A 25601-nucleotide genomic window follows, 5' to 3' on the forward strand; every position below is an offset into this window, starting at 1 on the left:
TGAGAGAACTATCTTGTTTCTTGACCAGTTGCTAGCACCAAGGACAGTACCTCACACATAGTAATTATTTGCTGAAAGAAAATGAATGAATGAAGACACCTTTGTATTTCTGGGTAATTCTTCATCTTACAAGAACCCAGGTCAGATGTCATCTCCTCCAGGTGAGATGCAGTCAAATCTGATTCTGTCTTTGGATCCCTGGCGCCTGGCTTGGGACCTAATACACAGTTCATATATCATAGGCATTTGTCAAATCATTATAAACTATTGGCCGTGAGTTGATAATTGTTGAAACTGAACGATAGGTATATGAGGGTTCATTATATTGTTCTGTCTACTTTGGCATATATTGGAAATTTTCCATAATAAAAAATTAAAACATTTATATTTACCTCAAGTAAAATAAAAGTATATTCAAAGATTACTTTGAAGCTTCCGGCTTGAGAAGCCACCAGTAGTTGGTGTCATTCACTGGAATGGATGGAATGGAGCTGTGTCCAGTGTGGGATGTGTGTTGTGTCGTGTGTGTGTGTTGAAGAGGGTTCTTTTTCACCCCAGTGAAACTCCTTAGAAGACTAATGAAGGGGGATGAAACAATGAACTCAGACTAGGTACAGTGTCTGACGCCTGTAAACTCAGCATTTTGGGAGGCTGAGTGGGAGGATCGCTTGAGCACAGGAGTTCCAGACCAGCCTGGGGAACATAGTGAGACCCCCATCTCTACTAAAATACAAAAAGCCAGGCGCGGTGGCACATGCCTGTGGTCCAGGTACTCTGGGGGCTGAGGTGAGAGGATCACCTGAACCCTGGAGGTTGAGGCTTCAGAGAGCCATGATCTTGCCACTGGGTGATAGAGTGAGACCTTGCCTTGAAAGAAAGAAAAAGAAAGAACGAACTCAGATTTGGACATCTTTAGTTTTAGGCACCTTAGAGGGATTAGCATGTAGGGCTTTCTGGATGGTAATATAACCTCTCATTATCCTTGATGGCCTCTGGGTCACTGATCTGAGCACTGGGATGTATCCAGGGAGGGCCTGTAGTAAATATTGCACCCCACCATCTTTCCTTACATCTTTACACTTTTCATTCACAATATCCCCTTCCTTGTGAATTTCTACGGGGGAGCAATGTATTCTTGATATTTTCCAGGCCTTGATATCAGCTTTATGTTCAGCAGCAGAGGTCTTTCAGTGTCAAGAAACATTGGAGTTACAGTCTAAATTCATCACTTATTGTGACTGTGGGCAAGTCGCTTTACCTGTCTTAATCTTAGCATCAGCCTCTGAAAAATGAGGATAATAATTCTGGTGATTTTACAGGGCTGATGTGAAGACTAATGCGCGTCAACAGTTTAACACCGAGACCGGCAAGGTGTAAGTGGTCAATAAATACCAGCTATTATTATCAGCAACGCTGTGTCCTCAGAGCCTCCCCACCAGGACGTCGGGTAGCGGTGCAGCAGGAGCGGAGCAGGCTGCCTCCCCGGAATCCCTCCCGGCGCGGCAGCGGCGAGGCACCAGCACCGCCACCGCCACCGCCATTCGGGCTCCAGCCCCGTCCGCGCGTCTCCCGGCGGGGGTGCGGGGCCAGGGCCCTGCCGGGCGCGCAGGGTGAGTCTGTGGAATCGTAGTGGAGGATGGCGCCGCGCTAGGCGGGGGTCCCAGGGAATCGGCTGCAGGGATATCTGCTGCAAGGGCTGGAACGCGGGGTTCGCCGAGGTCCTAGGGTCTCCTACAGGGTGAGGTCCCCAGGAAGCTGCGGCAAGTGCCGCGCCCGCCAAGCTCGCTCCCGCGCCCGCCCCAAGATGGCGCCCCTCCCCCTCCCCCCGCGCGCGCCTCCGCCGCTCGGGGCGCGGCCCCGCGGCCCGCGCGCTCCTGGGCGGGGGATGTTGTGATGGAGAAGCCGCGGCGGAGCCCGAACCCCGCAGCCTGAGCCACCTCCGTCATCTGGGCCCGGGCCTCGCCGCGCAGGTAGGAGCTGTCCCTGCCCTGGCCCAGCCCCAGTGGCTGCGTCCCGATCCCCAGCGGCCGGCGGACCCTACAGCCCCTACCCCGCGGCAGCCCGGGTCCCCCGGCCGGCCCCATCCCCCATCCCCCATCCCCGGGCTGCCCTCTCACCACGCGCCAACGGAGCGTCCCCTCATACCCACCATCGCAGGGTCCACTCGGGCCCTCACACTGCCCCCTCCGCTGCCCTTTACCTCCTGCCCCTCAGTGTGACTAGGGGCGGGTATGGAGGACGCGAAACCAGGGGCGGTGGGGGTTGGGGGAGGGGAGGCCCAGGGCCGGGAAGGGGACGTGGAGTGGAGTGGGCTGGCAGGCCGCGCCGATTCCAGCAGGGGTCCCAGGCCCTGGATCTGTCAAGCCGCATTCTGTTGCCCTCGGCGACCGAGGGGTGTGCCCTGGGGCGGCTGTGTCCACAGCTCAGCCAGGAGGCCTAGCACTAGCAGGAATACTCAGTAGGAGCAGTTTTCCCACTGCCAATTCCTAACCTGTTTTGTATCCGCCTGTGTATCTCTTGCATTCTGAGCCCCTCCAGCTATAGTCCCAGCTCTCTCTACCCTTAAGAGTCTACGCTTGCTGTTTTCCTTACTTCCCATTCATTCTTAAAATCACTCCACTCTGTGTCCCTGACAGTTACTGAAACTGTCCAGGACAAGGTCACCGGAGACCTCCTTGTGGAGAACTCCAGTAGACACTGTTATCTCATTTACCTTTGAGTAGTATTCGGTGGGGTATGTCAACTCACTCTCATTGAAGCGTTTTCCTGCTTTCTGCCCTACAGCATTGTCTGCTCTTCTCAATCTCATTTGCTTCCTCTCCTACTCTCTTTAGATGCTGGTAAGGCTCTTGGCTCTGTCCCGAGCTGTCTTCTCTCGTTCTCTGTTCTTTCTCCCCAGATATTTTATTCACTCCCAAAGCTTCAAATTTCATATATATGCTAATGATTCTCAAATTTATATATCCAGCCCAGACTTCTTTCCTGAAATCCAGACTCATATATTCAGCTGCTCTCTTGACATCTCCTTGAAAGACAAACAGGAATTCCAAACCTATAGATTCCAAGCTAAATTATCTGCCCTGGTTTTCTCTGTACCCTACTTCCAAATATGTTCTTTCTTCATATCTCAGAAATGGCTATTTGCCAATGTGGAGTCATGAGCAAGACTTGAGATTAACCCCTCTCTCACCCTCTGCATCTCATTTCACCAAGTTCTGTCACCACTGCCTAAATATTTCTCAAATCCATTCATTTTGCTCTTTTCCCACTGCCACCAAAGTTAATCTGGGCCACCACCTTTTGTTTTTTTCCTTGACTACTTTAATAGCATACCCTCTTGCCTACCTCCCTTTAACTGTTCTCAACACAGCACCCAGAGTGCTCCTTTAAAAAATGCTTCCACTCACTTATTCATGCAACACATATGATTTGAGCACCTAATATATGCCAGGCACTGTGTTATATACATCCTGAAGATATAACTGTGAGCAAAAGAGACTGAGTCCTTGGAGCTGACAATCTAGGAGAAAAATCAAATAAGAATAACATTATGAATGTAATATATACCATGAAGAGAAGCTGTATGGTGCCTTGAGAACGCACAAGAGCAGCAGCTAAACTGGTCACAGGGATAGGGAGAGAGGGTCGAGGTCAGCTTCTCTGAGAATGTGACATTTGAACTAAAATATAGTGGGTGAGTAGAAGTTGATTCAGCTTAGAGAGTAGGAGAAGAGGTCCCAGGCAGTATGAAAATCATGTGCAAACACCTTGTAGAAGGAAAACACATGATGTCTTTGAGGAATCGGAAGAAGGTTACTGAGGCTGCAGAGCAGAGTGACCAAAGCCAGGGGCAGGGAGGAGGAAGGCAGGCGCCAGACTGAGCAGGAAATTTAGGCCATGTTAAGAATTTTGTCTTGGCTGGGCGCAGTGGCTCACGCCTGTAATCCCAGCACTTTGGGAGGCCGAGGCAGGTGGATCACAAAGTCAGGAGATCGAGACCACGATGAAAACCCGTCTCTACTAAAAATACAAAAAATTAGCCGGGCGTGGTGGCGGGCGCCTGTAGTCCCAGCTACTCAGGAGGCTGAGGCAGGAGAATGGCGTGAACCCGGGAGGCAGAGCTTGCAGTGAGCCGAGATCACACCACTGCACTGCAGCCTGGGGGACAGAGCGAGACTCCGTCTCAGAAAAAAAAAAAAAAAAAAAAAAAAAAAAGAATTTTGTCTTAAGGGCCAGGCACAATGGCTCACGCCTGTCATCCCAACACTTTAGGAGGCCAAGGCGGGCGGATCACTTGAGGTCAGGAGTTCAAGACCAGCCTGGCCAACATGACGAAACCCCATCTCTACTAAAAGTACACAAAAATTAGCTGGGCACGGTGGTGTGTGCCTGTAATCCCAGCTACTCAGGAGGCTGAGGCAGGAGAATCGCTTGAACCCAGGAGGCAGAGGTTGCAGTGAACTGAGATCTTGCCACTGCACTATAGCCTAGGTGACACAGCAGGATTCCACCTCAAAAAAAAAAAAAAAAAAAGAATTTTGTCTTAAGGTCTTTGTCCTTGGTTGTAGTGGATGTGGAGAGTAGATGCAGTTCAGAAATTTTTCTCAGAGAGGCAATCATCAGTACCTATGGATGGACTGAACATAGCAAGTGCTGGAGAAGGACATGTCAAGATGTACCCCTACTTCAGATTCACAGAATAGGATGGATTGTATCATTCCATGAGGCAGGATCCTGAAAGAGGACCAGTTAGTGTGTGGGAGGGGGAAACACGAGTGGGTATATTAGCTTGAGACATCCAAGTGGAGATGTTGAGTAGAAAGTTTAATGTACTTGTCTGGAGCTCAGGTGAGGGGTCTGAAATGGAGATTTGAATTGGGAAATCATCAGTGTATAACTGAACCTGTGGGCATGAATGACTATTTATACTGATTATAGGATAAGAAAGAGGAAAGGGCATGAGAATAAGCCATAAGAAACTCCAGCATGTAATAGCCAATAGAGGAAGATGAGCCAGCAGAGGAGTTTAGGAACCCAGCAAACAGTAACAAGAAGTGTAAAAGATGAGATGAGATGAGATGAGGAGTGTGGAGATGAGAGTGTGGAGTCCACGAATAGAGGCTGGATGAGAGATTCATGGGGTCAGATGCTGCTGGGAGGACAACCAAGATGAGGGCTGTGTCTGTTGGATTGAATGACACAGGGGTCATGTTGACCTTGCTAGGAGCTGTGTCTGAGTCGTGTTGGGAGTGGAAGCAGATTTGGAAAGAGTTGAGGAGTGAGTGGGAGGTGAGGAAGTAGCAACAGTGAGTAGAGACAACTCTGTCAGGAAGTTTGCCTGTATGGGGGAGGAAAGAGCAGTGAGTGGCTCTAGAGGAGTGTCAGGTCAAGTTGGGAGATAGTGGATCCTATTGAGAAGGAGAGGTTGATTATATAGAGGAGAAAATAGATAAACAGTGGTATAAAATTCCTGGAAAGGCATCATAGGAAGAATCCAAATGATAGGTGAAGCAGTTGGTTTTGGGAAGGAAAGAAAGGGATAGGTGCTGAAGTTTGGTTAGGTTTTTATGTTTCAAGATGTTCCCCAGTTGGATGGCTTCCCTTTCCTCTGTGAATTAGGAGGGGAGATCATCCTCTGAGAGGGGTGGCCCACAGAGAGTTATGTCCTTGTCCCAGGCAGGCCTTCGCTGATGTCTTGGCTATAGCAAGCCCCAGGTTCCTGTAATGCCCTCCTCTTCCACCTTCATGATATTCAGTCAACAAATAGGGAATGCTCTGGGTGCCAGGCACTGTTCTAGATGTTGGCGTTACACTGCGTTGTAACAAGTTATTCAATGACTGTTTCCCCCTAAACTGAGAACTCCTCCAGAGGAAGAACCATTTTTTTTTTATTCATCACTCTCACCTGTGTCTAGCACAGTGCCTGGCATATGGTAAGCTGTCAAATTAGACAACTTCTGACTTGGAGCAAGACTTAACCCCAACCCCTGTGGTCTGATACCAGGATCTTCAGGCTTAGTGGCTACTTCTTTCAGTTCTTGCCCTGAGGCCCCTGCCCAGCTCCCTGCCTTGAGCCAGAACCCATTTGGCTCTTTGCATCCTTTGGTAACTCCAGTGAGAGGGGAGAGATTAGGTTGTGTTCCTTCTCTAAAAAAATTGGACTGAGGTCATCTTTTTGACCTCGAGCAGTGGGGTGTTGGTGACCACACCACCTCAGGCTAGATGCTAAGGCTTCAGCACTTAAACAGTTTCCCCGTTCCTCCTCTAATACTTCTGGCCTGGTGACCAGATTGGCAGGGCTGCCCTGAAGTCAACTTGGCTCTTCATTGTTTCAGCCTCACAGCACACGCACCCTTTTCAGATCATAACTCCTAATGCCAAGGAGGTCAGTCTCAGCCTGGCCTTTGAGAAACCTGGCTCTGTACACCACTCCTTCAGAGAAGAGTTTGCCATCCTTAAGGTCCTCTGAGCATGGCAGAGTCATGGAGTCTTCTACTTCCTGAAACCCATGGAGATGCCACTCTTGAACAGTGTCTGAGCCAAGATGTTGGTTTAAGCTACCTCCCTCACTCCCTTTTCCTAGATTTCAGCCCTCACCTCTCCAGGATTCCTGTCCCATCTTACTTCCCTCTCAGGGACCCTTTGGCATTCTCTGACACCCTCCCAAATGCTCCCTTTGCTCCTCTCCAGCCCATTGGGCCACACAGCCTTTCTTGGTATTTATTCCCAGCCAGTTCTGAGCTTCATAGATCCTCCCAGCCCCTGTGTCTGTCCTGTTCATCCTTTCGTTCCTTCTGCGTGACAGCCCAGTCTGTGGCGGCACACGGCGCACTCTCTTTGGTAATGGGAATGTGAAATAGAATAAGACACCGTCTCAGATATTTTGATCGAATGTGGTCCTGGATGTTGTGAGACACGAAGGAGAGAATAGTCACTTGATGGTGGGGAGAGAACAGGAAAGACTGCTTAGGAGCTGTGACTGCTGAGGTTAGTTTTGAAATACAAGCAGAGGTTCTCACAAGGGGAGACAGAATTCCAGGCGGAGGGAGCAGTATAAACAAAGACCTAGGGCTTTAAGAGTGTGCGACATGTTCCAGAATCTGCCACACTTCTTGTGGCTGGAGTATAAGGTATAAAGGAGGTGGGAGGTGGGGAGAGGTCTGACAGGTTATAGAGTTTGGCTCAAGGGGGCTCTTGGGTGTTCTGCTAACGAGTGCAGACATTATCCGAAAGGCAATGGTGAGCCCTCCAATTTTCTGAACCAGGGAGTGACACAATCTGGTTTCCATTTTTGGAAGATTACTGTGGTTCTGGGAGGAGGCAGAGCTATCTATTTTTTTCTTCATTTATTCCAGTGGCCATGAGTTTTCTCATTGGCTAGGAGGAGTCACACTGAGCAGATCAACAGCTACACGTGAGGCAGACACATGCGCATAAACCTTTTTCATTTTACAGATGTATGGGCAGCATCGCACTAGGGTCTGAGGAACTAGAGACATAGAAAGGTGAGCTATGGGGCTGGGCTTAGTGTCTCAAGCCTGTAATCCTAGCACTTTGGGAGACTGAGGCGGATGGATCACCTGAGGTCAGGAGTTCGAGACCAGCCTGGCCAACATGGTGAAACCCTATCTCTGCTAAAAAAAAAAAATTAAAAAAAATAAAAATACAGAAATTAGCTGAGCATGGTGGTGGCCACCTGTAATCCCAGCTACCCAGGAGGCTGAGGCAGGAGAATCACTTGAACCCAGGAGGCGGAGGTTGCAGTGAGCCGAGACCATGCCATTGCACTCCAGCCTGGGCACACTGCGCCTGGAGAGATGGGCAAGCCTTGCTCAGGCAGCTGCAACACCTGAGCTCAGTGCTGAGGACACAGAGGGAAGGGAGGTAGTGGGGAGTCGGGGAAAGAAAGAACTCCTTTATGGAGGAACAGGGAGATAGGGAACTCTCAGATAAGACATCAAGGAGAAAGGTCTGTACAATGGGAATTAGAAAGAGCGCAGTGCAGTATTTGTTGGGATGGTCAATGAGGGAGAATTGTGTGTTGGTGGAAGGGTCGGGTAGGAAGAGAGAATCAGGCCATCGAGGGAGGAGAGAGTAATGTGGTAGGGGCTGTCTGAAGGACGGCTTGCATGGAGGGCTCAGGATGAGAGAGAAGTGGGCAGTGGTTGGTCAGGGAGAAATAAGTGAAATCGGGGGCTGGTGAGGGTCCAGGGAGAGAGCACTTTCTTGTGGGGGTCTGGGAAGGAGAGCAGCAGAGCAGCTGGAAGGTCAGGGAGAGTGGGGAGGATAGAATGGGGCCGAGGGTGGGTCCCTAGGCGGCGGGCTGGAAGGGTAGTTGGGACTCAAACGGTTGCGAGAAGCTGAGCCACAAAGGGCTGTGAGGAGGCAGAGGGAGGGGTCGGGAGGGGAGCTGGCCTTGTGGAACAGGACGTCCACTTCCCTGAAAGGTAGGTGGAGTTTGTGTGGGGCACCATGAGGCGCAGTAACACAACCAAAGTGTTTTCTGACACTGGCAGAGGAGAGGCCAAAGTGAAGCCTGGAGGAAATGGGGACTGATTCATACATTCATTCAATAAATATTAATGGAGGTCCTGCTCTGTGCCAGGACTATGCTAGGCACTAGGCCTTTAACCAAAAAGGCAAAATCCTCACCAACACGGAGATTATAAATTGTAGTCGTGAGGAGACAATCATTAGACAAAGTAAATAACAAATTGGCTTGTCAGATGGTGACAGGTGCTGGGGAAGAATTAGGGATTGCTGAGGAGGGACCGAGGTAGCCTGTGGTTTTAAAATGGGTGTTCAGGGAAGGCTTCACTGAGGCTGTGACATTTGGTCAAAGATCTGAAAGGCTGGGCCGGGCGCAGTGGCTCACGCCTGTAATCCCAGCACTTTGGGAGGCCGAGGCGGGCGGATCACGAGGTCAGCGTTTGAGATCAGCCTGACCAACGTGGTGAAACCCCATCTCTACTAAAAATACAAAAATTGGCTGGGCATGGTGGTCGGCACCTGTAATCACAGCTACTCAGGAGGCTGAGGCAGGAGAATCACTTGAACCCGGGAGGCAGAGGTTGTAGTGAGCCGAGATCCTACCATTGCACTCCAGCCTGGGTGACAAAAGCAAGACTCCATCTCAAAAACAAAAACAAACAAACAAACAAAAACCCCAAAAAGCAAAGATCTGAAAGGCTGAAGGGCCCAGGGGAAAGGCTGCCATAGTGATCCAGGACAGGGCATTATAAGGGCTGGCAGAGGGACCGGTGCCCAAGGGGAGCTACTTCATGGAAATTGTCACCAAGATGTAGCTTCATCTGGCCAGAGGAGCCATGAATTGCAGCCGAGCACCCTCCCTCTGTGACCTGCCTTCCTGTGCCATGCCCTGTAGGGCTGGTTCTGCAGCTTGTTTGCTCCTGTCCTCACAGTCCCTAGTATGGGGTGGGCTCGGGGGCTGGTTGAGCTGAGTGATTTATGGAAATAGGAACACAGCCGGAGGAGCTTACAGTGGTGGGGCTTGGGATGGAAGTACAGCAGGAGAGGGGCAGTCAGTGATCAGTGTCCAAAACACACAAGCCAGTCCCACTCCAGCGGTGTTCCTGGCACAGTAAGCCCCGGGTGGATGAGCTGGGGGGTGGGGAGGCACAGAGAGCCATTGTGTGGAGGCCCTGCTGGTGGGATCGAGGGCAGAGCAGGCACCAGCTGTGCCATCCCAGAAAGCTCAGGGCAGGGGATATAGGGATGGGGTGGGCCTCAGACCTGGGCCTGGCCTGTGATGGGGACGATAGTGCTGGGACAGAAGATGAGCCCAGTCATTCTCATAGGATAGAGAGCCATGGGTGCTAGCCTGCTTAGTGCAGGGAGATGAGGAGGCACAGGGCATAGCCCTGGGGCAAAAGCTGTGATGCTGCTGTTCTGGACCGGAGGCTCAACAGCATCTCCCTTCCCCACCCCACAGGAGCTGCCAAGGCCATGTCTGTTCCATCATCACTGAGCCAGTCGGCCATGAATGCCAACAGCCACGGAGGCCCTACACTGAGCCTACCCCTGCCTTTGCACGCTGCCCATAACCAGCTGCTCAACGCCAAGCTGCAGGCCACAGCTGTGGGACCCAAGGACCTGCGTAGCACCATGGGGGAGGGTGGTGGGCCTGAGCCAGGCCCTGCCAATGCCAAGTGGCTAAAAGAGGGTCAGAACCAACTCCGGCGGGCTGCCACAGCCCACCGTGACCAGAATCGCAATGTGACCTTGACCTTGGCGGAGGAGGCCAGCCAGGAGCCTGAGATGGCACCCTTGGGCCCCAAAGGCCTGATACACCTGTACTCTGAGCTGGAGCTCTCAGCCCACAACGCGGCCAACCGAGGCCTACGAGGATCTGGCCTGATCATCAGCACTCAAGAGCAGGGGCCAGATGAGGGAGAGGAGAAGGCGGCAGGGGAGGCTGAGGAGGAGGAGGATGATGATGATGAAGAGGAGGAGGAGGACTTATCTTCTCCCCCAGGGCTGCCTGAGCCCCTGGAGAGTGTGGAGGCCCCTCCCAGGCCCCAAGTCCTTACAGATGGGCCCCGGGAACACAGCAAGAGTGCCAGCCTGCTGTTTGGCATGCGGAACAGTGCAGCCAGTGACGAGGACTCAAGCTGGGCTACCTTATCCCAGGGCAGCCCCTCCTATGGCTCCCCAGAGGACACAGGTACCTTGTGGAGCTTGACATGGGCATGTGGGAGGGTGTGAGGGCAGAGGTTAGGCCTCTTATATAGAGGCCAGTGCCAGCCTGATGTGAGCTGAGAGCCCATGTCCTGAGGCCACAGCAGGCTTTCTCGTTCAGAGAGTGCTTGGACATTCTGGTAGATCTGACCATCATGCATGCCCGGATGGATAGATCTGTTCATTATGCATGCCACCATGGTTGATAAGTGGACTAGTTTGTTTACTGGACACTGACTAGGTAACTGGCCCTCTACTCAGCATTTTCAGGCTTTATCCTCACAGTAAAGCTGTGAGGTAAATACTATGATTATCCCCGTATTACAGATAAAAAAGAGACCCGGAGAGATTTAGTAGCTTTCTCAAGACCACAGACAGGCTGAGATTACAATATAGCTGAGATCTAAACCAGGTCTGGGTCCAGGTCTGAGCTCTTGGCCCTGTGTTACACTGCCACCACAGCACAGAGCACAGTGCACTTAGGTGCACTTGGGACAGTCTGCCCCGTTTTAACAGGTCACGTCTGTGGGGAGCTGCTGTCAGGAGTAGGATATTGACTAAAAGTTAGAAAAGAAAACCCTTTGGGTAGGGGGCGGAGAATAGATACTAGGATTCCAGGGCTTAATAATTAAATATGTCCCATTTAAATCAGCTGAGTCTCCACATTTTCTAATGTCATGTAGAGAATACAGGAAAAGCTGAGGAACAAAGGGTGGAGATAATGGGCTATAGTCACAACCCTGGATTTCTGTAGATGGGGGTCTAAGAAAGATTAGGAAAGACCCCCATCCTCACCAGGCAGCAGACACCATACCCATACCCCAAACTGTGCCATCTTTGTAGAGAACGTGCAGTTCAGATGAGCCTAGGGCTGCACACCATCCCTTTTCGAAAAACTCATTCTGGACATTTTCAAACATATACAAAAGTAGAAAGAAAAGAATAATGAGCCTGATTTACCCATGACCCAGTTTTACCGATTATCAATACATAACTAATCTTGCTACCTACATGCTGTCTTCCATTCCTAGGCCCAGCGTAGGTTATTCTGAAGCAAATACTTTTATTTATAAATGTTTACAGCTGGGTGCAGTGGCTCACACCTGTAACCCAGCATTTTGGAAGGCTAAAATGGTCACATTCCTTAAGCCCAAGAGTTCAGGACCAGCCTGGGCAACATGGCAAAACCCCGCCTCTATAAAAAATACAAAGAAGTTAGCCGGGAGTGGTGGCATCAGCGGCTGTGGTCTCAGCTCCTCAGGTGACTGACCTGAGAGGATCACCCGCGCCCAGAAAGTCGAGGCTACAGTGAGCCATGGTTGTGCTACTGCACTCCAGCCTGGATGGCAGAGACCCTTTTTCAACAACAACAAAGTTTACTTTTGCATTTCTGAAAGATAAAACTCTTAAAAAAACCCACCATAATATCAATGTACCTACAAAAATTTAATAATAATCTCTTAGTCTCATTAAATATCCAGTTGATATTTATGTTTTTAAAAAGGCTGGATTGAGGCTGGGCACAGTGGCTCACACCTGTAATCCCAGCATTTTGGAAGGCTCAGGTGGGCGGATTGCTTGAGCCCAGGAGTTCACAACCAGCCTGGCCAACATGGTGAAACCCCATCTCTACTAAAAATACAAAAATTATCTGGGCATGGTGGCAGGCGCCTGTAATCCCAGCTACTCGGGAGGCTGAGGCAGGAGAGTCACTTGAACATGGGAGGCTGAGGTCGTGGTGAGCCGAGATTGAGCCATTACACTCCAGCCTGGGCAATAAGAGTGAGACTCTATCTCAAAAAAAAAAAAAAAAAAAAAAGTAGAGACAGTGTCTCACTATGTTGCCCAGGCTGGTCGTGAGCTCCTGTTCTCAAACAATCCTCCTACCTTGGCTTCCCAAAGCACGAGGCTTACAGGCGTGAGCCACCATGTCTGGCCTGATCTATCTCTTAAAGTTTCGTTTGATCAAGTTCCCCCTCTGTCTATTTGTTTTTTGCTTGCAGTTTTGCTTTTGTTTTTTAACTGAAGAATCATGTTGTTTGTCCTGGGTTTTCTATGGTCTGGATTTTTCAGACTCTCTCCTGTGGTCATATTTACCATGCTCCTCTTCCCCTGGATTTCCTGTAAATTGGTAGTTAGTTCTAGAGCCTTGATCAGATTCAGATTTGAGCATTTTTGTGTTTTACTTTTGCAAGAATATTTCATAGGTGGTATTAAATACTTCTACCAAAGGCAAAGTCTGATTGCCTCTCTTTTCGTGATGTTAGTGGCCTTTGGCAGTCATTGCCTCAACTCCTTTTAAAAGGAACAGCCCCTCCTGCACTCCAGCTGATTACATGTGGGATTGGGGTGAGGAAAAATGTAGTCTCAATGCAGCCAGTTAAAGGGAAACTGAAAACTAGATATTGGTGTAAAATAGCCCAATTTCTAAACGTTAATGACAAATTCTATTTTTTAAAAAGCACGGTGCAGGCCACACACAGTCTGTCTGAGGCTTGCATCGGTCTGCAGGTTGTAGGTTGCAAGTTTGCAAGACTAGGAGGTATGAGTCAGTGACCAGATAGAGGCCTAGTTGCTCAGTTGCCCCTGGGTTGGTCACTGTGGTGGCTGCAACTCTGAATAACCTATGAAGCTTCTAGGAATAGGAGGATAGTATTGCTGAAGAGCTGGGATGGGTTTGCTGGGCAGTGACCTCAGCAAGGATGTTGGAGGGGCGAGAGGATTCTCAAGGATCTTGCACTGGTGGAAACTTTGTGAATTGAGGATAGAGGTGGGGGCCAGCCCAGGAAAGGGGCCAAGTCACTGATTACTCTTTTATGACTGTGTTGCTATGACCAAGAGGGCTGCAGAGAAGGTTTGTGCTTCTGCAGAAATGAGGCTAGAATTGAACAAAAATTATTTTCTCCTTCCTATTGTAGGATATTTATAGAGCTATGGATTGAATGCATAAATGCATGAATTCATGAATTAAATGAATGATAAATGAATAAACTTTACTACCTGTGTTGAATTCATACTCTGCTCCAGGCCTTGTCCTAAATGCTGGAAATGTAGACTGTGAGGCAAAGATGTTTTTGCCCTCCTGGCCTTGACATCCTGGTGAGGAGACAAAGAAAGAAACAGGAGGTTATGATCAGTACGATGAGCTCTCTGGGGCTGGGGAAGTCCAGGAGGGGCCCCTGACCCTGCCTGTGAGAGTGGTGGGGGAGAGGGCAATGGGTCAGTTTTAGAAGGGACATATATACTGATGTCTGAAGGAGAGGTAGGTGATAGCCAGGTGAAAATCCCGAGAAAGGGAGGTGGGCTGGGAGAGGACAAGGGGCGTGTCCCAAGCCAAGAGAGAGAAGGGGAGTGGCCAGAGGTAAGCCTGAGAGGCAGACAGGGGTTCATGACAACACATAAAACCTGGGGAGGAATTTGGACTTTATCCTGAGGGCAGTGCAAAATAATTAAGAGGATTAAGTTGGAAAATTACTTGATTAGTTTAGCATCTCAGAAGAATCATTTGGGCTGTAGTGTGCAGCTGAGATTGGAGAAGACCAGACAGGAAGAGAAAGACCAGTTAATGATGTTTTTGCAATGATCCAGGTAAAAAAATGCTAGTAGCCTGGGCTATGTTAGTTATGTGGGGTGGAGAGAAGGGGAGAGCATTAAGTGAATCACTGATTCCTGAGCAAGTGAGTACACCTGGCTTTGCCACTAAAGGCATTTGTGAATGAATGAATGAAGGAAGGAAGGAATGATATGTGAACATTTAATATATTTTATGTGTAAGTGTCTGCATGAATCGATGCAGGAGTGAAGGTGTATGTTCTGGAATAAATGCATGTATGTGAAAGCAAAGGCCTGGGTGGGCTGTGCTTGGAGGGAGATGTGCCAGGCTCCAGAAGGGCCTCCCAGATGGCCAAGCGGGGAGAAGCTGCCCTTCCAGGACAGATCGGAAGGATGAAGCTCTTTGAAGCAGGAAGGTGCAGGCTGTCAGGGATGGCAGATGGGTTGGTGTGTGTCACTCAGGAGATGGTGAACTGGTCCCCAGATTCCAGAAGTGTCCAGCCCTCCTGAAGCAGACTGTGGCTGTGGAGGGCATGGAGGCCTTAGGTGTGGTGTTCCTGGAGGGTTTTAGCACGAGAGTCCTGAGGCAATGGAGGGTCTCTGGGGAACAGCAGGTATTCCCTGAGCCTCAGTTAAGTTTCAGGCGCCTATTGAAAACCTTATTCCATAGGGTGTGAGTTAGGGGGAAGTGGGGGCGGGGAGAAGCGGTGATGGCTGCCTAGCAGGTGGATGGGCAAGAGCCACTCCTCTTTGGGTGTCTGTGGGCCCATGTCATTTGGAAGCTGAAGATGGTGAAGCACCCTGCCTGAATAACTCATCAGGTGTGCAGCCACCTTGGAGTAACGACGCCCACTTCCAGCCCTGCTGTGTCTGGTTGCCCAGCAGCCAGGGTCTTGGGACTGCCTGTCCCTTAGTGCTGCCTCTTGGACCAGTCAGGATTCCTGGTTTCCCTGGTAACAGGAAGCACGTCAGCAGTCTGGGCGCTCCCAGCCGGTCCTGGTGCTGCGGTTGCCGAGGAGACGCTGCAGCCTAGCTGGGCCCTGGCAGGTGAGGGGTGGGGGGGTGGTGCTGGGAAGCCCCAAGCCCAGCCTCAAGCTTTCTGGGGCTCAGGAGCTCAAAGCCCACCCTTGGGTTCAAACTGCTGTGCAGGTTCTGGACAGGGGCAGGATCCCCGAAGGCCTTGAAACCACACCCTATTTATGCTGAGAGCTATAGGCCCAGCAGGGCCCCAGGCAGGTGGGGTATTCCTGAGGGGCTGTCTCCTGGTATCCCTAAGACGGGGCTTGGCTTAGGCACTGAGATAACCACTGGAGGGTGGGATGGAGATTCAGGATTGGGGGAGGGGAGCCAGGGTGAGGAAGAAGAGGTGTGAGCAGGAGGGGCTGGGGTCTCATGAACCTCCCTTTCTCCTACCTTCCCCACCCCCTCAAGGAGATTCCCTAGCATGGTGGTCCTGGCCCCTCCCTAGCAAGCTTCAAGCGGGGGAGGATCTTGCCTGGCAGACGCTCTGCCCTGGTGAGAAGGGGGCGGGATGAGTTTTTCTCTGCAGCCCAGCACCAGGCTGTGAGCCCCAGCTGGCTGGGCTGGAGGGGCTTTGAAGAGGGAGGGTGGAGGCAGGAGGGGCCGGGAATGAGCGCCACGTTCTCCCAGGACTTTTTCCTGGCCATCATCCTGCAGGACAGCAGCCCAGGTGAGGGGCAGCACGAGGCTGGGCATCATGTGGGGTGGGGCTGACAGGGAAAGAAGAGTTAGAGGACGCATGAGCGGGTTACAGGGATGGAGTGGTGTGGCTTTGCCGGCAGAAAAGGGTGAATGACACAGATGCGAGGTATGTGTGTATGTGCATGACATGTTTGCTTGCAACTGTGTACAGCAAGGGTCAGGAAGTGAGCGTCTGTGGTGTCTGCACACATTTGGCAGGGTTTGATGTATGCCGTGTGTCTGAGTGTGGGTCCACCTGTATGTATGGTACCCACACATGTGTTAGATGCCACTGTGGTGTGGTATCTGCACACCTGTGTGACAGGGGCTCGTATGTTTAGCTGCATGTGCATGCCTCTGTGGTGTCTGCATAAGTGTATGGCTAAGGTTGGTGTGTGTGTTTGCCCATGCACGTATATGTGCACCTGTGTGTGATACCTGCCATCTGTGCTGGCATTTTCTGTGTTGCATACCCTGGTGTCTGTGGCTACACAGGTGTGTGGTAGGGCTTGTATGTGTTGTGTGTCTGTGTGTACATGTATGTGTGCAGGAGCTAAAAAGTGTTCCCCTTCGTGTTCACTGAGATAGAGATATGTATGAAAGGTGGTTAATTGGGGTCACCCAACCTTCCTTGCTCCGTTCCTTCCTCCTTCCCTGCCTTCCTCCTTTCTGCAGTGTGGCCACATTAGCCACCAACAGGGCCCAGAAGGAGACCTGAGCCATGTCCTCTACTGGTGGCCCCACATGTGGTGACTCCAGACTATAGGCTCTAGGCAGAAGCAGGAATTGTATTGTGGTATAGCTTTTCCTCCACCCCTTCTCAACCATGGGGTCTCAGAGGGGACTGGGCATAGGCACCAGCTGTCTGCTCTTTAGGAAGGCTGACTCTCATCAAGCCTCCCACCTGGCAGATTCCTTCTGGAACCCCACCGCCTTCGAGACGGATTCCGACCTGCCGGCTGGATGGATGAGGGTCCAGGACACCTCAGGGACCTATTACTGGCACATCCCAACAGGGACCACCCAGTGGGAACCCCCCGGCCAGGCCTCTCCCTCACAAGGGAGCAGCCCCCAAGAGGAGTCCCAGGTGAGGCTTACAGGCCTGTTGGTTTTGGGCCAGGGGAGGGAGTATGTGCTGCTGGAGTAGGATAGGACACTCGCTCACTACTCCCTTCCCTCCTCCTAGCTCACCTGGACAGGTTTTGCTCACGGAGAAGGCTTTGAGGATGGAGAGTTTTGGAAGGTGAGTAAGGGGACCTGCTTTACCACGGGATAGCTGGAGGAGGTACATCGCTTTGATCCTGATTCCTCAATCCCCTTCCCAAGGATGAACCCAGTGATGAGGCCCCCGTGGAGCTGGGACTGAAGGAACCTGAGGAGGGGACATTGACCTTCCCAGCTCAGAGCCTCAGGTGAGCTGCCAGATGCAGTGGGCTGGCAGTGGGATGGATCTGTCTGGAAGGGGCCTTGGGACAGCTCCATTTATGGGGGCCCTGTGCCAAGTATTACCATCTGCCTCCAGCCCAGAGCCGTTGCCCCAAGAGGAGGAGAAGCTTCCCCCACGGAATACCAACCCAGGGATCAAGGTTTGTTCAAGACTGACACCCATTCTGAGACCAGGGCCCTCTTGTGTGTAGGACAGCCCCTAATATTGTGCTCTGAGGGGTCTCAGTGCAGTCCCCAGGTCCTGAGTTAGGAGTTCTTCCAGTCTCAGCAAAGAGCCCTGTGAGTGAGCTGGAGGCACTTCCAATTTTTAAATCAACCAGCCCAACAGACACGTTGGGGGCCCTCGTAGTCTTGGTTCAGATGCTTTTTAGTACTAGCCAGGGTCTCATATGATATCTCCGTCACCCTCACCACATCCCCCTCTCCCTAACCACATCCTGTTTGGGGAGCTTCTCCATCTTAGTTCAGAACACCCTGCCTCCTGCCATACTCTGTATTCAGGAACTCTGCTGTGTCCTGTGCTGAGGGCTCTCCAGTTTTGACTCCGATCCTCTACCTCCTGCCCCTCTTCTGTGTCTGGCAGTGTTTCGCCGTGCGCTCCCTAGGCTGGGTAGAGATGACCGAGGAGGAGCTGGCCCCTGGACGCAGCAGTGTGGCAGTCAACAATTGCATCCGTCAGCTCTCTTACCACAAAAACAACCTGCATGACCCCATGTCTGGGGGCTGGGGGGAGGTAAGGACCTGAGCCAGCGGGGGTGGTACTGTGAGAGAGTGTGAAGGGAATTATGAGAGATGGGAGGTCTGACCTGCCCACAAGCAGGCTGGGAAAGGGGCATATTGGCCCTCCCTAAGTGGCAGCCCTGTGGGATGGATGAGTGACCCCAGGCTAGGATCTTGCGAGTTGGTAGCCTAACAACAGTGGAGTCAATGTGAGAGATGACACGTGACCTCCACTAGCGTGAGGCCTGCAGGGCGGGTGGTCTGACACCAAAGCAGGGGCCCCGGAGCTGTGGCTGACATCCCCTGAGCTGCAGGAGTAAGAGATTAGCCACCATCCTGGCTGGAGTCCCACTGAGTGCCTGCTTCTGGGCCTGCAGGGAAAGGATCTGCTACTACAGCTGGAGGACGAGACGCTAAAGCTAGTGGAGCCACAGAGCCAGGCACTGCTGCACGCCCAACCCATCATCAGCATCCGCGTGTGGGGCGTTGGGCGGGACAGTGGAAGGTGGGAACAGGGCCTGGGATTCCAGGGTGGGAGTTCATCCAGCATCAGAGTCCTCCTCTCTAACTCTGTTCTTTGCCTCTCTTGTGCTGCTGGACCCAGAGAGAGGTACTGTGCCTATTTTCCCCCTCCTGCACCTAGACCAGATGCCTGGAAGCACCCAAGCTCCCCTCTTCTGCCCTGCCCCTTCCGACCCGCTATGCTCCACCATTACCCTCCATCTCAGCATGCTTGCCTGTCTACCCTCCCTCCAGAAGACAGCACCTATGGGGGACCAGCTGTGGGCAGAAGCCCTGGAGGAGCTGTGACGGGCAGGGAGGACGTGGGTGGGGTGGGGACCAGGCTTGGCACTGGATGGTACTGGGAGACACTGAGGTGCCCCTCCCCCAACAGGGACTTTGCCTACGTAGCTCGTGATAAGCTGACCCAGATGCTCAAGTGCCACGTGTTTCGCTGTGAGGCACCTGCCAAGAACATCGCCACCAGCCTGCATGAGATCTGCTCTAAGGCACGGCCCCCTCCACTCCCTGGACTAGCTGTCACCTTCACTCTACAAGGGTGTGGTTGGGGTTACTGAGTGGGGTGGGGGGGCCCCAGGGCAATGAGGCTCTAATAGATTCTCCCTGGCTCCTCGCCTCCCTTCCTTCCTCAGATCATGGCCGATCGGCGTAATGCCCGCTGCTTGGTAAATGGACTCTCCCTGGACCACTCTAAACTTGTGGATGTCCCTTTCCAAGGTCAGTGTCAAAACCCCTCCAGGTCTAGCTCAAATTTGTTGGCAAAAGTGGGCGACTCAAGGAAAGGCATGAGCTCCTGGACAGCGCTGATAGAAAAATGAACACATGAAGACTGAATACTCCAATAAGTGGAGGGACTCCGGTTAAAGGGAGGCAGGGGACGAGATGGAAGTAGGACCTCGGCTGGGCAAGTGTCTAGCTTATGCCCTGCTGGTGGGGACTGGGTGTGAGCAAGGTTTGCCACCATGATCAACCTTCTCTTCTTTCCCATAGTGGAATTCCCAGCGCCTAAGAATGAGTTGGTCCAGAAGTTCCAAGTCTATTACCTGGGGAATGTACCTGTTGCTAAACCTGTTGGTATGTGTGTCCTTCTGTACCCAGGGGCTGCTACCTTGATCCTAAAGCTCTGCCCCTACCCTCTGCCTTCCAATACTTCTTCTACCAGACCTTCCTCATGCTTCATGTCTCCCTACCCTTTAAAATGCATCCCACCTCCCTGTACTTCTGTCCTAGCTATATTCACTGTCCTGCTTATAGCAGCAGTCAGCATGCCTTCGCTGAGCATCAGCCACGTGAGTGGTGCTGAACCAGGCACAGAGGGAGACCCCACTCCTTCATCCCATGGAAAAGCTTTGGTGGGATTGGGAGGCAGCTATTAGATGACTGGAGACACCAGATAGCAGCCTGTAGCTGGGTTAAGTGTTACAGCATGAGCTGTGGGCTGGGAGTATCAGGAGAAGGAAACAGTGAGCATAATTGTCACATACATTATTGTTGCAAATAGGTTTTTTTTTTTTTTAAAGACAAGTCTTGCTCTGTACCCTAGGCTGGAGTGCAGTGGCATGATCTCAGCTCACTGCAACCTCCGCCTCCCGGGTTCAAGCAACTCTCCTGCCTCAGCCTCCTGAGTAGCTGGAATTACAGGCTCCCGCCACCAGGCCTGGTTAATTTTTGTATGTTTAGTGGAGATGGGGTTTCACTGTGTTGGCCAGGGCTGGTCTTGAACTCCTGACCTCAAGTGATCCACCCGCCTCGGCTTCTGAGAGTGCTGGGATTACAGGCTTGAGCCACTGTGCCTGGCCTGATCTGGTTAACTCTTATATTTCAGTGCTGTCATAGTATCTGCTATTTATTTGTTCATTCACTTAACAAATACCTTTGAAGCTTACCATGTGGCAGGCCCTGGACTAGGCGCTGGGAGAACAGTGGCCGCAGTCCCATTTTCATAGAGGTTATAGAAGGTTGTGGTAGAAAAAAACCAGGAATTAATAAAATAAGCACACAAATAAATGTGTGAGTTATTCCTTGAGAGAAAGTAGCAAGATATAACAGAGGAATTTCATCTAGTCTGGGGTCGTAAAAGACTTCCCTGTGAAAGTGACATTTGAACTGAAATCCAAAAAATGAATAGAAGTGAATGCAGTCAAGTGGAATGGAGGTGGGCGTAGGATGGGGGAAGATCAGGATCTACAGTGGGAGGCACTTTGGCACTTCCAAGGTACTGAAAGAAGGCCAATGCAAGATGAGGCTGAGAGCCGGGCAGTGGCCAGGCTACCAGGTCAGGGATCTCAGGGATTATGTTAATGATTTTTTCTTCATCCTAAGAGCAGCAAGGAGTTATTGAAGTCTCCAAGAGTGCACTTGCCTTAATCAGATTTGAATTTTGAAAGCTCACTCTGGCTATTTCATGGAGGGGACTGTTAGGCCGGTGGAGGTGGATGTGAGCAGCTTAGTTAGGAGGCCCTTGCAGTAGTCCTGGCCAGTAATGAGAGTATCTTGGACAACAATGGAGCTGAGGAGGAGTGCATGGATTCCAGAGCTGTTTCAACAGGTATAGTCAACAGGCCTCGGTGATTGGTTCAGTGTGGGTGAGGGACAGAGGCATTAAGGGTGACTCCTAGGTTCCTGGCTGTTGGACCTTCTGGATAGTGGATTCTTTCTTTCAAGGTGGCAGATGTTAGAAGAGGCCAATTTGAGTGTGGAGATTGTAAGCTAACATTTGGACATGCTGAGTTTGAGGTGCCTTTGGGGAAACTGAGAGGCAAAGTCAGGTTGGCAGCTAGATTCACAGATCTGGAGCTGAGAGGAGAGGTCTGGGCTGGAGATAGAAGTTTTGGCATTACTGGGTTGTAGAGATAATCAAAGCCATGGATGTAGAGTAGCTTGACCCTGGAAAGTGGGCATCCTGAAGTGAGAAGGGAAATGAGGCTAGTCATAGGCTTGAGGCCCTCCAACATTCAGTGGATGGGTGGAGGATGAAACTGCCAAGGATAGTGACAACAGGAGAGAGGCAGGAAGAAGAAAAGAGGCTACTTGAAGAAGTGGTGGCGTATCATGTCAAAAGACACATAGGAAGAACTCAACAGATTTTTGATGAATGAATTAAAAAAATGAATTAATGAATAAATGAGACTAGCTTCAGATTACATGGCCAGGAAAGCTAGACCTAGGAGTCAAACCCTGGTCATCTTTAATTCTCTGCACTTTCCCTCATACCGTGCTGACTTTCATGTCCAAAATCTTACATTGAAAGAGGGGACCCTTCTTAGAAAAGGTGGGGATTGAACTGAGGTTTTGAAAGAAGGCTTGGATTTGCAGAGTGGAGTGGATATTTCATTTGGATTCAGTAGCACTGCCAAAGACTTGGAGCTAGAGTTGAGAAAAGCATGCTGACCCTTATGCCTTTGCTTTCTTCCTTCTCATCCTCAACTTCTAAACCCTTGTTGGCTCTTCCGGTTGTTACCCCCATTCCCATGTGTGCTTCTTTCCATCTACCACTTGACTCAGGTCCTCCCTATGCCAGATCAACTGCCTGTGACCCTTGACTGCTCCATCAGCTCCACACTTTTGGACAAGTGGCCTCTAAACTTACTTCCTGCTTTATCTTATGCTCCTTTTTAACCTCCTTTTTTTAACATTAGCCCCTCCAGAAGCTGCAGTATTCATTCATTAATCACTCATTCATTCAACAAGTGGTAATGAGTGCCTGATGCGTGTCAGGCACTATTCTAGCTTCTTGGCATACATTGATGAACAAAAGTGACAAAGATCCCTGCTTTTATTTAGCTTACATTCTAGCAAGGAGAGACAGACAATAAAATGAGTAAACCATGGAGTATATTAGAAGGCAACAACTGATACAAAAAAAAAAAAAAGAAAAGAAAAAAGAAAAGCACAGCAGGATAAGGGGGATTGCATGTGGGGCTGGAGGTCAAGGTCACGGTGTAGGTTTTAGTCCTGAGTTGTTATCAAATCTGACCGCCTTTTTCCATACCTTGCTCCACTGCTTTCACTGCTTCCCTGCCAAACCTCCTAAGACTCTGAGGCCGGGCTCCATCTCCCACTGCCCCATCTACTCAGCAGTTTGACTTCGATGTCCCTTTCACACAACTGAACTTTGAGATTTCCAATTGCCCTGGCCTAAATGTCATAAACATCACACCCCTCTGCCTGGCTTTTTAAGCACTCTGCAATATGACCTGGCCCATCCACTTCTGTGACACTTGGTTTTACCAGTTTGGGTGCATTTGCTCATGTTGCCTTGAGAGTGACTTGCTCATGCATCTGGAATTTCTTCAGCAAATAAGCGCTGTGTTAGAATTGGGGACAGAGGGATTAATTAAATTCCATTTCTGTTCTTGAGATGGCCAAAGCCCAGGGTGGAAAAAAGTTTGCCAGCAGTTACAAGATGTTGTGGTAAGAGTTGTCTCAGAGTTGTCTTCTCCCTGCCCTGCAGCAGGGATGGCTTCCTAGAGAACACCTAGTCGGAGCCCTGAAGGATGACAGTCTGGAGTTTCTCAGTCCAGCGGGGAAAGGGCACTCAGGACAGAGGCTTTTCCCTCAGTTGCAGTCTGTGTCCCTCAAGGGCATTATCTTCTCTTGCTTTGTATTCCCCATCTGCCTTGCAGGCCATTTGCCAAGATTGTTTGTTAATAATAATGCTACACAAATCATCTGAAGCTCAGGGAGCAGTAAAATATGAGGCTTGACAGCTCTGGGGAGGCCAGTTTTTGGAAGACTTGCATGCTTTTGGGAGCAGTTTGGCCTTGCTCCAGCCAGAAGTAAGATGAGCAAGGCCAAGATGGGAGAAGACATTCAAGGAAGACATTTGTCCTCTGCCCACAAAGAGTCAACATGGTCCGCTCCTAGTGGGAGCTGAGAGGCACTAAAAGGGGCAGAGGGCCTGGGAGTGGACCATGGAGTCATATGCCTTTTGCACTGGCATTGTGCAGAGACAGTAGATCACATGGCCAGCTTATAAGTGTGGGGACTAGAACTGATGCCTTCACCACACCATGAGCTCCTGCCTTGGTGCTTTGCTGAGTGCAAGCAAAAGTGGGATCCATGAGGGGAAATGTTTAACAGCAGTTTGAGGTGGAGGAGAACATGCATTATAAGGGAAATCTGATTGATCTAAAAGTCAGGAACCTTGGGTTCCTTGGCCCTTGAGCACATTATAGACATTCTTGAGTAGAACTAAGATCTTGAAAGCCTTTGTAGTTCTGAAAACTAGTAATATAGAGAAGAGGTAGGAGAAAGGCATAGCTAAGAACCCAGGCTCTGAAATCAGACTGCCTGAGCTCAAGTCCCCATTCCTTGATGTGACCTAAGGCATGTTACCTATCTCTACCATTTCCTTATTTGTAAAATGGAAATAATCTGTTGTGAAGTTGTTGTGTAGGCACAAATGAGGTAATACACTGTGATGACTTAGCACAGTGTGATACAGAGTAATCACTCCTCAAATAGATTAACTTAAAAAATAATTGGGTCTTGGGAGAGGACTGGCCTGTAGGGGCTGACTTGGGAGTTATTGTGGTGTGAAGCAATGTGGTGTCTGAGTGTGATGAGCGCTGAGAGAGCACAATTTGGGGAAGTCAGAACTTTGGGAGGTCAGTCAGTTCACAAGTGTGGAGGAATAGGCAGAGCTAGTGAAAATAACGAGCCTAGGATTCAAGATTTTAAAAAGTAGGAAAATGTCCATTACTGAAGCCAGGGGCCCCAGGGAAGGGATACTTGGACAGCATTGTCCAAGATGTAGGCTGGCAAAGTGGGGATGGGGCAAAGGCCCTGGGTTTGACTGGGTGGAGCTAGAGTTCTAGGGTAGAGCTGGGGTATCCTCTCTCTACCCTCAGTGGTGTCTTGTGTCCATATGTTCTAGGGGTAGATGTGATTAATGGGGCCCTCGAGTCAGTCCTGTCCTCCAGCAGCCGTGAGCAGTGGACCCCAAGTCATGTCAGTGTGGCTCCTGCTACCCTCACCATCTTGCACCAGCAGGTAAAGAGCTGGGGTAGAAGTCGTGGCTTTGCCTTGCCGTGGAGGGGAGACGGGGTGAAGGGAAGAGCTGCTAAGATGGTTGTGGAACACAGTGTGGGGTGGTGTTCCTTTTTAACTGAGTTCCCTCCATGCAGACAGAGGCAGTGCTGGGAGAGTGTCGGGTGCGTTTCCTCTCCTTCCTGGCCGTGGGCAGAGATGTCCACACGTTTGCATTCATCATGGCTGCCGGCCCAGCCTCCTTCTGCTGCCACATGTTTTGGTGCGAGCCCAATGCTGCCAGCCTCTCAGAGGCTGTGCAGGCTGCATGCATGGTAAGCCGGTAGGGTGGCGTGGTGGTGGCGTGGCCCAATGTGAGGCAGGCTGGAGAGTGACTGCCCCGCTTGCCTCCACAGCTTCGCTACCAGAAGTGTCTGGATGCCCGTTCCCAGGCCTCCACTTCCTGCCTCCCAGCACCCCCTGCTGAGTCCGTGGCACGGCGTGTAGGGTGGACTGTCCGCAGGGGTGTTCAGTCGCTGTGGGGCTCCCTGAAGCCCAAACGGCTGGGGACCCATACCCCATGAAGAAGCCTCTGCCTTCCCTCCACCTGCTTGTGTCGGGCCCCAGGGAACTAAAGGGTGTGGGTCAGGTAGGGGTCTAGAGGCTATTCCTAGGCCTCAGGCCTCCCAAATATGCCCCTCACCAGTAGCTAGGGTTCCCTGCCTAGGAGCTGGGGAGGGAGAGATCTAATCCCTTCAAGGAAGTCATAACACTGGTGTGGTAACAAGAGGAGCAGGAAGCAAGGCCAGCCCTGGCTCTCCATCCCCATGTGTTTCAGGTGGAACAGGAGGAACTGGCCCAGGCCAGGCCTCATCCTCCTGGGACCCAGCAGGGGCAGGAGGAAGGGACTGGTCCAGGCATGGGTCCCTTCCCTTTGCTCCGTGGGCACCTCTACTGTATTGATATCACTAATAAAGTCTGTCTGCACTGCT

At 51.0% G+C, this 25601-nt stretch overlaps 1 protein-coding gene across 10 annotated transcripts; it reads left to right on the forward strand.

The window, feature by feature from the left end:
- Positions 1-1296: 1296 nt before the first annotated feature.
- Positions 1297-25600, forward strand: APBB1 (amyloid beta precursor protein binding family B member 1). Of its 10 annotated transcripts, none has more exons than XM_033207535.1 (15): positions 1297-1970; positions 9953-10684; positions 16848-17038; positions 17138-17194; positions 17278-17363; positions 17474-17537; positions 17981-18130; positions 18495-18622; positions 18722-18727; positions 19013-19127; positions 19272-19356; positions 19630-19713; positions 24518-24633; positions 24768-24944; positions 25026-25600. In XM_033207535.1, exons 2-15 carry the CDS (start codon positions 9967-9969, stop codon positions 25191-25193), a joined length of 2145 nt encoding a protein of 714 aa, XP_033063426.1. In that variant the 5' UTR covers positions 1297-1970; positions 9953-9966; the 3' UTR covers positions 25194-25600. The 10 variants fall into 10 exon arrangements, with proteins under 10 accessions (XP_033063426.1, XP_033063428.1, XP_033063424.1 ...); XM_033207537.1 differs by having other exon boundaries at positions 16863-17038; XM_033207533.1 differs by having other exon boundaries at positions 18722-19127.
- The last annotated feature ends 1 nt before the right edge of the window (position 25601 follows it).

The sequence above is a fragment of the Trachypithecus francoisi genome, unplaced genomic scaffold (genome assembly GCF_009764315.1).
Source record: "Trachypithecus francoisi isolate TF-2019V2 unplaced genomic scaffold, Tfra_2.0 Lachesis_group8, whole genome shotgun sequence".
In the NCBI taxonomy this organism is placed as follows: domain Eukaryota; kingdom Metazoa; phylum Chordata; class Mammalia; order Primates; family Cercopithecidae; genus Trachypithecus; species Trachypithecus francoisi.